Genomic DNA, 10,482 nt, shown 5'->3' with positions numbered 1-10,482 from the left:
GGGCGGGGCGGGGCCTGTGGGCGAGGGCGGGGCCTCGGCGGCGGACGGACCGGAGTGGATGAGCTGCGTGCGGAAGGGTTCCCGTGTCTGTGCAGGTCGGCGGGATCGGGACCTCAGGCGAAGGCCCGCGTTTACACGAGGGCCCCCGGCCTCGCCCAGGCCCCACACGCAGGTGCACACCCGGCTCGGGAGGGACGGGCAGTGTGGACACACACCGCTGGCCGCAGTGTTCCCGGACTCAGACGCGCTGACCCCGGACTGAGCCGCACTTGGGCACATAGCCGCCCCGGACGTACGCGCACCCCAGCTCTGGCCCGCCTGCAGCCTAGGTGAGCATCATGCTCTTACCCTCCCACCAGAGTCCAGGGTTGGCAGCTTGGAGCTCCGACCTAAGGCCTCGTGGTTTACAGCAGACGGACTCCCTCCCAGGCACCCCCCCCCCCCCCCCCGGGCTGAGGCTTTGCCTGGGTGCCTGCATCACCCCAGGGCCGGGATCATTGCGACCCGCCCGCCGTCTGGCAGCCCTGGGCCCTGAGCAGGCAGGGGGGCTGCTTGCGACCAGGGCTGGTGCGGGCCGGGCCTGACCTTTCCTTTGCAGGACCCCCGGCCTCGTCATGGACCCCGAGTGCGCCCAGCTGCTCCCGGCTCTCTGTGCGGCCCTGGCAGACCCCAGGCAGCCCGTGGCAGATGACACCTGCTTGGAGAAGTTGCTGGACTGGTTTAAAACCCTAACCGAAGCAGGTAAGGGGCGCTGTTCTTGACTTTCCCCAGAGGCCAGAGGGTGCACAGGGCTCCCCTGTCCTGGAGGAGGGGTCCCCATCTGGTCAGTGTTCTTCCCTCACATCCTGAAGACCCCCGGCTACTTGGGGTCACATCAGGGTGAGGAAGTGATCAGGGCGGGAGAGCTGCAGCTTGGAGTTTACGGATACCAGCCGGATTCAGGCCTCCGCAGTTCTGTCCGTGCTAGGTGGCTGCCGAGGGCGAGGGCACACGCATTTTCCTGTTCTCAATGCATTTTTTTTCTTTATTAAAAAATCGGTTTTGTTTTCTCTCTGATTATGAAAGTAAAACTTTTTTTTTTAATCCTGATATTTTTTCCATTGATTTTTTAGAGAAGATTGAAGGGAGGGAGGGGGACGAGAGAGACAGAGAGAGAAACATCGATGTGGTTGCCTCCTGCACATGCCCAGACCGGGGCTGGGCATCAAACCTGCAGCCCAGGCATTCCTTGACCGGGAATCGAACCCGAGACTCCTCCGTGCAAGGCTGACACTAATCACTGAGCACACCAGCCAGGGGCGTAACACATATTCTTTATATAAAACTTCAACCACATTCCCAGCTGGTGGCTCGGTGGTTGAACATTGACCAGTGAACCAGGAGGTCAGGGTTCGATTCCCGGTCAGGGCACATGCCCAGGTTGTGGGCTCGATCCCCAGTGTGGGGGGTGCAGGAAGCCGCTGATCAGTGATTCTCTCTCATCATGGATGTTTCCATCCCTCTCTCTCCCTTCCTCTCTGAAATCAGTAGAGATATACTAAAACTCAGCAACACAAAGGAGCAAAGAGGAAAATTAAACCAGTCACCTTTTTATTTCCTGCCGGCCATTTTCCTAACACGAAGCTGTGTCTGCAATAATAAAAGCGAAATATGCTAATTAGGCCGACGACCTTCCCGATGAAGCCGGGCTGCGAGAGAAGCCCGGGTCCCGGGTGCCAGAGGGAAGCCAGTGCCGGCAGCCGGGGGAAGGAGGGCCTGCTCTTGCACGAATTTCATGCATCCGGCCTCTAGTGTTTCTTATAAAAACGGGGTCCCACCATCGTACAGTTTGGGGTCTTGCCATTTCTCTCTTACCTCACAGCAGGTGTGTTCTGCATGGAGCAGGTCGATTTACTGACTGTGGTTCACTAGATTTTACCTAATTACGTCTCCATCGTAAGGCGATCCTGTCTGTAACGGTTCGCTACTGTAAACAGTGCCACCATTCCCCGACACTGCCTTCTGCTGTTTCCCCTTCGTCAGTCTCTTACCCGCTTTTGGGTGGAACGTCCAGGCCTGTCTTGTTTTCTCCTACACGCGCTCCTCTGACGGCCTCTCCGAGGGCCCGCCCTCCCGCAGGCTGCCCTGGGTGGTGAGAGCTTCTGCTGGGATGCAGTTCCAGGGGTTTCGTACTTTCCACGATGATTGTTTCCTTCGGCCACAAATTCTTTAAAGGGGTGTCTTTTAGATGCAAAACATGGGTTTCTTTCCGTCTTCCCTGTTGATTGCTCATTTATTTTATTGGAGGTAGACAGTATCTGTGTCTCACATCTGTTGAGGTCTGATTGAGGCTCTGCACGGGGAGTTTTTGCGAAATGTTCTGTACAGTCTGCTGCATGTGCTGTGTTCTGGCGTGTGCAGAGTCCTCCCTGGTGGCCTTGCTCGTAAGCCACATTATTTATTTAAATATATCTTTATTGAATTGAGAGGGAAAGGGAGAGGGGGAGAGAGACAGAAAAGAGAATCATTGATTGGCTGCCTCCTGCACGCCCCCTACTGCAGATCAAGCCCTCAACTCAGGCATGTGCCCTTAACAGGAATCGAACCCGCGACCCTTCAGTCCGCAGGTTGATGCTCTACCCATTGAGCCAAACGAGCTAGGGCTGTAGTCACAGTTTAAAAAATAGTTTTGACCCGCTATCCTGAGATATACTAATTGATTCACCATGCAGCTGATGCATTTAAAGTGTACACTTCCGTGGCTTTTAGTGCATTTACAGGGCTGTGCAGCCATCGCCACAACCTCATTTTGCAACGTTTTTCTCCCCAAAGAGGCCTGGTGCCCAGGAGCCCCACCCCCCACCCCCAGAGCCGGCACTGGATTTCCCTGTGTTCTGTCTACGAGCTCCACGCCTGCTCCTTCGTTCACGTGTTTGTTGTTCTCGTTTTGCGTGGCTGTTTCTGCGAGGCGTGTGAGCATCCTACGCCGAGATTGTGGGCCCGGCATCTTCTTCGGGAATTCTTTTCCCTTCAGGAGCCTTGGCGCGGGGAGCGAGCCGGCTGGCGGGTCCGTCGCCTCTGAAATGGCTCCTTCTGAAGCCCCGAGGGCTCTGTGTTGAAGCCGCTTTTTACGGTTAGACGATGCCGCCTGTCCCTCCGCCCTCAGCCCGCAGGCCCCGTGCGGCCACGTCTCCCGTAGGCAGCAGCGCGGCCTGGGGCCCTGCACGTGATCGGTCCCGTTTGCTTCCTGTTGTATCTGAACCTGTTCTCGCCACGACCTTTTACGCTTCCCTGTCTTTGCTCCTTTCCCTCCTCGTCCTGCCTCCACGGCGGATAAGCTTTCGGATTTGTCAGCCCTTCCAGCTTTGAAGTTGCGCGTCCCACGCCCGTTCCTGAGCGGCAACCCTCCAGCTCGGTAGCATCTCCTCTGCGTCCGAGGGTCTTCGGTTCCTCCGGGCGGCACGATCCCTGGGCCCTTGTTGTCTGGTGTTTGGAGCCAACCCCAGCCCTGACAGCGGTGCCTGTAGATTTGCCCGGTCTGCGACTGCCCTTCTTGCTGCCCCCTCTTCCTCGCCCTGTCCGTGCCCTTCTCCCCAAGCTCAGTGTGCGGAGTCCTCACCATGGGCTCGCCTTGGGACCCGCCTTCATCCGCGTTGCCTCCCGTCCGTGAATGGCGCGGGCGCGGCGGTGACGGTAGGCGCTGCGGTGCGGGTCGGCAGGAATGGCCTGCTGTGCTTCCGGCACCAAGTTCGCTCAGTTTAAGCAAAGCGTCCACTGGAGAGGGAACGATGGTCCTGCCGGAACTTGCATCTCTTTCATAATCAGCAGCACCGGTCAGGTTTCGGCCCCGCACTTCCTGTCTGCGCCCTCGCCCTGTGTGAGGTGTTGGCCTCCTAGCTTGTTCCCTGCGTTAAGGCAGCGGTTCTCCACCTTCTGGCCCTTTAAACACAGCTCCTCCTGGTGTGACCCAACCATACCATTATTGTCGTGGCTACTTCATAACTGTAACGTTGCCGCTGTGATGAATCGTCATGTGAATATCTGATCTGCAGGGTGGTCTTAGGCGACCCCTGTGAAAGGGTCGTTCGACCGCCAAAGGGGTCGCGACCCGCAGGTTGAGAACCGCTGAGTTAAGTGACGGACCTTCGCGGCCGCTATTGTAAACATGTCCTCCCGTTAGCTGCTCCATCTAAAGGCCCGAGAGGGGGTGGGAGCAGCCGGCCGGGAGAGCAGCCCTCGGGACGCGTGGCGGTGCGGTGACGGCCCGCTGGCCCTTGTCCAGGGTCCAGCCTGCAGCTGCTGCAGGACAGCCCCTGCCTGGTGGAGCTGCTGCTGCAGGTGCCGAAGGCCCCGGGCCTGAGTCCCCGCGTCCTCGCCTTCTCGCTCCGCCTGGCGGGCCTGCTCGCCGCCCAGGAGGACTGCTTCCAGTTCCTGCAGGTGAGCCTGTCCTCCGGCCGCCCAGTGCGCGCCTTCTGCCCCGGCAGGTGCCGGAAGCAGGGGTGGCTGTCACACCCCAAGACTCCGCAGTGGCTTGTCTTGTAAGGGGTTTGCACGGGGCCGGGGACAGCCTGACCCCCCGGGCGTGCGGGGGCATCAGGTGGGGACAGCTGGGGGTGGGTGTGCCCTGATGGCCCCCCAGGCCGGGGCCAGGAGGCCAGGGGGTCCTTAAGCCAGGATGTCCTGGCAGAGGTGGGCCCGTGGAGGTGCCGCTCTGGGGGGATCCCTGAAATGAACCACAGGATGGATGAGCCTTTGTTTACGGCTCCCAGGAGCCAGCTGCCCAGGGCCCACTCCCTCTCCCTCCAGCAGGGGGAGTTGCTGCCTGGGCTCTTCGGGGAGGCGGGCCCCCTCGGCGGAGCGGCCTGGACGGCGCCCACTGTGCGCAGCGGCTGGATCCAGGGCCTGCGCTCGCTGGCCCAGCACCCCAGCGCCCTGCACTTCCTGGCCCACCTCGGTGAGTGCCCCCCCCCCCGCCATGCTGCTGCTGCGAGGCCCCCCGAGAGACCTCTGCACCGGGCGGCGGGAGGGGTGTCGGGCTGTGTGAGGCGCTCTGGGGTGACCAGGGCTGGAGGCCCTCGAGAGTGGGAGCGCCCTTGCCACGGCTGAGAGCCGGCGGGCGGCTTGGGAACCAGCTAGGAGGGCCGGGGGCGCTGTGGGTTTAGTGCCCGGCAGTGTCCGGTGCTGACCGGTGATGCCAGCTTGGGCTCTTGGGCTCCGGAGCAGAGGACGCTGGGCCTCCGCTGGCCCCTCGGCGATGGGCGCCAGCTCTCCCCGAGGTGCTGCCGCGGCTGAGGGAGCTGCGTGGTGTGGGTTCCCACGGTCCCCCGTCTCGCTGAGCCGTCTCCCCCCCAGGTGCCCTGGACGCCGTGGTCTCCCTGCAGGGAGACTCCAGCCTGTTCGTGGCCTCGGCGGCCGGGCAGCTCCTGGCGCACCTCCTGGGCCTGTCTCTGCGGGGCCAGGCCGAGGGCCCCCCCGGCCCCCAGGTGTGCGACTGGCCGGCCAGTGCCCAGAGGATCGTGGGCCACATCGAGGAGTCCCTGTGCTCCCCCGCTGCCCCGCAGGTCACGCAGGCCCTCAACGTCCTGACCACCACGTTCGGGCACTGCCACCAGCTGTGGACGCAGGTGCTCTGGGCGCGGCTGAGTCCCCTGGCGGCCTGTCTGCTGGAGAAGGACCCCGTGCCAGCCGCACACTCGCTGGTGGACCTCCTCCTCAGCGTGGCCCGGTCAGCCCGGGTCGGGGGGGGGGGGCAGAGGGGCGCTGGTTTTCCCGGGAGCCTCAGGGCAGCTGATAGGCCGGGAGTAGAGGGGTCACCGGAGGGTCTGGACGCCTGCGCCCTGGGAGGGACCTGCGTCTCCGCCGGGCACAGCAGCTGTGGGCATGACAGCTGTGGCCTTGGGGGAGGGCAGGACTCACGTCTCTTGCTGGGTCCTTCTCTGCAGGTCCCCCGCGCTGAGCTCCGACCGCAGCCGGTGGGAGACGGTGGCGCAGGCTCTGGGCCGCCTGAGCCCGGCACATGCGGGGCCCCTGGCTCTGGGGCTCCTGACGCTGCAGGACTGGTGAGGGCGGGCTCCTGGGGGGCGGGCGGGGCCTCGCTGTCCATGGTCTGAGCAGCACTGTCCAGGCCGTGGGCATGTCCTAGCTGCTCCCACGGCCCCCACCCGCCAAGGGCCTGGTTACCTGTAGTGCCTGTGGGGAAGCTGCCTCTCAGGGCGTGTCCGGGTGCTGGCACCGCCCCTCTGCCCCTGGCTGGGCCGCTCGCGGCAGCCGCTCACCCGGGTGGGAGCAGCGCTCACCGCACCCTCCGTCCTCAGTCCCCAGGCCCTGAGCGCCCAGGCCTTTGCCGTCCTCCTCCAGCCCCTGGCCTGCGTCCTGAAGGCTGCCACGCAGGCCCCCGGGCCCCCAGGTACCGCTGGGCAGGGCAGACCCACGTGGGGGGATGGGACCTCGGTCAGGGAGGCTGGTGGGCAGCGGGCGCCTCCCCACCCTAGTCAGTGGGCGCGTCGCCCCAGTGGGCACCACGGTGGCACAGAGCAGCCGCCTCGCCCGCCCGGCTGGGCTCTGGGACTTGCCACTGGGCCTCATGACGGGTTGGGGTAGAGAAGGACCAGGGGTGCCCTGCGGGCTGTCGGTCGGGCGTAGAGAGGAGCTCCTGATGCAGGAGCCGCTCCAGGATGGGCAGCGGACGCGGGGCCTCGACCTGGGGAGCCCGGGGCCAGGCTCAGGCCCCGCCTGGTCGGCTGAGGTCACCTGATGAGCCCCTGCTTGGAACCTCCCCCTAGGCGCTGGCGTGGGGGTGGCCGGGGGCTGGTGACCGGTGGTGAGGCCTGTGCGGCCCGCAGGACCCCGCTGACCGGGACCTGTTTCTGATCCCCCGCAGGCTTGCCGGCCGGGCCCGAGGGTGACCCGGCGGTGGCAGACGCGCTCCTGTCCTCCCGGTCGGCCTGCGTGGGCCTCCTGTGCCAGACCCTGGCCCACCTGGAGCTGCTGCAGCCCCTGGTAGGTGTGGCCCCGGCCTGCGTCCCCAGGGCAGCAGGCAGCAGCCTCATCCGCGCTGACCCCCCTCCTCCTGCAGCCCCAGCGCCCCGCGCCCTGGCCCCAGGCGCCCCTGCTGGGGGCCGCGGTGACGGTCCTGCGGTTCTGCAATGGCTCGGCGGTGCCCGCCTCCGGCTCGGACGTGGGGGGCCGCCTCTGTGCCATCCTGGCCGGCTGCGTCCGCGTCCAGCGAGCGGCCCTCGGCTTCCTGGGGGCGCTGTCTGCGGACACAGGTGAGCGAGGACGCTGCGCGCGCGGCTCAGCTTGAGCAGGTCCCACGGGCCATACCCTTCCCTCGCTGCTCAGGACGCCCTGGGCCTGTTGTCTTAGGGCGGGGGAGGGGCCCTCCCTGTGCTGGATTCTGGGAGCCCCGGGCGGGCGGGCGGGCGGGAGATGGGGGTTCCACCCACCACGTCTGTCCCAGGGCCCCCCGAGCTGGTGACGCAGGTGTTTGCCGTCCTCCTGGATTACCTCCAGAGCCCCGACTCCAGCCCCACGGTACAGGCTGGGGTGCAGGCCTGGGGGTGGGGGAGGGGCGGGGGAGGGGCGCCCTGCAGGCCTCTGACCAGGCCAGTCGCTTCCCAAGGGAGTTCGCAGGGGCAGGCGGAATGGGCGCCGGGCGCTGGGCAGGGAGGGAGGCAGGAGGGGCGGGCTTCGCACGGTTCTCGCGGGAGAGGTGGCCCAGAGCCGGGGACCCTGTGCCGGTGCCTGGTGTTCCCTGCAGATGCACCGTTCTCAGCCCCGCGGCTGAGCCGGGCCCTGGCGGGACCCAGTGACTTCCACACTCGCCCTGAGCGGCAGTGGGAGTGGGCGAGGCCCCAGGCTTGAGGTAGAGGCGCCCTGTAGTTCTCGTGTCTTGGGCAGAAATTGCGTGTCCCCAGGATGAAGTCCTGACGAGGCTGCCTCTGCCCTCCCCTCCTCTCTCATCTGGAGGTCCCTTCTGCTTCCTGAAGCTTGGGCTCCCGGAGACGGGCCCAGTGTGCCCTCCCACAGCCCGTCCGACCTCCAGGGCAGGGGCGGGGCAGGGGCACGGGAGGGCGGGGCAGGGTCTCCCCTCCCGGCCTGCAGCCCCGCCCTCCCCAGGTTCTGAAGAAAGCCTTCCAGGCCACACTGCGGTGGCTCCCGAGCGCCCCCATGCCCCCGGGCTGCTGCGACCTGGACCCCCCCACCCAGCTGTTCCTCAGAGGTAACCCGGCCTCCCGCAGGCCGCCCTGGGGAGCCGCAGGGCGGGGCAGGGCTGGGGGGCGGGCGGGGGCGCAGGCGCGGGCCACTCTGACCCCCCTCCCGCCCCAGAGCTTCTCCCTGTGCTGCAGAGGCGCCTGTGCAGCCCCTGCTGGGAGGTGAGGGACTCGGGCCTCGAGTTCCTGACCCAGGTGGTCGGACGCTGGGCAGGTGAGTGCAGGCGGCGGGCGTGGGCGGGCCCCGCGGTGGCACCTACACTGGTCACCCTGGCTGGCTTTGGAGCCTGGACCAGCGAGGCTGCAGGGTCAGCTCTGGGTCACAGCGGCTGTGGCGCTCGCACCCTCAGGACAGGCCGGCTTCAGACACGCGCTGCTGGCTTCCGAGGTGCCCCAGCTCGCGCAGCAGCTCCTGCAGGACCCTGAGAGCTACGTCCGAGCGAGCGCAGTGACCGCCGTGGGGCAGCTCTCCAGCCGAGGGCTGCCTGCCACCCCCGCCGGCCCCGAGCACCCGGGAGGCCCGCAGGTAGGCGGCGGCAGGGCCTGGGACCGGCCGAGCGTGGCAGCCTGGGGCAGGGCTCTGTCCGGGCCCCCCGGGTCTCCCCCTCAGTTCCCAGCACCCCATCGCATGGATGTGGCCCCCCTCCCCCGTTGACAGATGAGCACATACGGGCCAAGGGCACATGCTCAGCCTGAGGCCTGTGGGCGGGTTCTGGGGGCTCTCCCTGCACCCTGCGTGGGCGCTCGCCCCCCGACCCTCCCGCGCCTCCTGTCCTGCAGAAGAGCCTGCTTCCGGAGCTGCTGCACGTGCTGGCCGCGGACTCGGAGGGCTTCCCCCGCAGGGCGGCCATGCAGGTCTTCACCCAGTGGCTGCGGGACGGCCACGCCGAGGTGGCCGAGGACACGGAGCGCTTCGTGGCCCGGGTGCTCCGGGCGGCCAGCCGGGACCTGGACTGGGAGGTCCGGGCCCAGGGCCTGGAGCTGGCGCGGGTGTTCCTGGAGCAGACGCTGGGCCAGCCCGGCTCCCGCTGTCCCTACGCCGTGGCCGCCCCGGAGGCCGCCGCCCCTGGCCGTGTGGCCCAGGCCCTGCGGGCCGCCTGCCGCGTGCAGCTCGTCGAGTTCGCCTTCCGCGCCCTGTTTGACTATGACCGGCCCGTGGCCCAGAAGTCCTGTGACCTCCTCCTCTTCCTGCGGGACCAGGCTGCCCCCTGGGACAGCCTGCAGGAGGCGGGGGGCAGCCCCGACGTGGCCTCCGTGGAGGCCGCCCTGCAGAGGTGGCGGGCGGGCGAGCAGGGCCAGCCCCTGGGGCCCCTGGAGCCCGAGGCCGTGCTGGCCGTGCTGCGGTCCATGGACCTGGAGGGCCTCCGGGGGGCACTGGCCGAGAGCAGTGACCACGCGGAGAGGAACCCCCAGTCGCTCCTGCAGGACATGCTGGCCACCGTGGGCATCCTGGGCGACAGCGAGGCCGACTGCTACTGAGCCGCCCGCAGCGACCTCCCTGCCCTGTCCCTCTGCTGCTGGGCCCTGTCCCTCCCTCAGCCCGGGCCCAGCTCGGCCGGCTGCACAGGGACCCTCGGGAGCCAGGCACGTGTTTGGAAGTGTTATTAAATGGCTTATTTTCTACTGAAAATCAGTACGGGTGGCAGGCCGCTGAGTCAGTGCCCTAAGACGCCGGCCAGGTGAGGCTTGGAGGAGGGACGAGGAGGGACCTCCTGTGGCAGCCTCCTCCCTCTGGCCTGCGGGTGTGTCCTTGGGCCCCCGGGCCTCTGGGATCACCAAGGGTCAGAGCGTGCAGCGCGGCCTGGACACGGCCTGGTGCTGGGCCCTGGCTCCTCATGATAGGGGCCCCGATCCAACCACGGCTTCAGCCTCCACCCCCAGGATCGCCTGAGCGTGTAGAGACCCGGCTCACGGCCTCCCCCGGGCAGGTGGCGCTGCCGTGGTCACGTCCGGGCAGCTGAGGTCCAGGCTGGCCAAGCGGGTGCCTTTCGGAACCGGGCAGGCCCGGCTGCCCTTCCCTCCCAGCGTGAGCGCCCAGTGCTCAGGCGCGATCAGAGGAGAAGGGTCGGGAGACACTCGGAGATGACTGGACCCGGAGGAAACACCGTAACGGGGACGTAGCAGGAGGGTGCGTGGGGGCTCAGAGCCTCGCGTGCTCACGCTGGGGACATCCACAGATCAGTGACCTTCCACCTTAGGAAAACCGGGAAACGACCAAATGTAGAGGAAAAGAAATAATAAAAGAGCAGAAGTCAAACTGGAAACAGGAAACCAAGAGAGCACATCTAAA

At 66.4% G+C, this 10,482-nt stretch overlaps 1 protein-coding gene across 1 annotated transcript; it reads left to right on the top strand.

The window, feature by feature from the left end:
- The first annotated feature begins 9 nt into the window (after positions 1-9).
- Positions 10-10,482, top strand: BRAT1 (BRCA1 associated ATM activator 1). Its single transcript, XM_059699393.1, has 15 exons — positions 10-95; positions 160-329; positions 599-741; positions 4,262-4,416; positions 4,786-4,933; positions 5,332-5,704; positions 5,922-6,038; positions 6,294-6,385; positions 6,860-6,978; positions 7,055-7,247; positions 7,439-7,512; positions 8,098-8,200; positions 8,308-8,406; positions 8,543-8,718; positions 8,973-10,482. Exons 3-15 carry the CDS (start codon positions 615-617, stop codon positions 9,669-9,671), a joined length of 2,475 nt encoding a protein of 824 aa, XP_059555376.1. The 5' UTR covers positions 10-95; positions 160-329; positions 599-614; the 3' UTR covers positions 9,672-10,482.

Source organism: Myotis daubentonii, chromosome 5, assembly GCF_963259705.1.
Source record: "Myotis daubentonii chromosome 5, mMyoDau2.1, whole genome shotgun sequence".
Taxonomy (NCBI): Eukaryota; Metazoa; Chordata; class Mammalia; order Chiroptera; family Vespertilionidae; genus Myotis; species Myotis daubentonii.
Note: the sequence above shows the minus strand (reverse complement) of the source record. Positions and strands in the feature narration are given on the sequence as shown.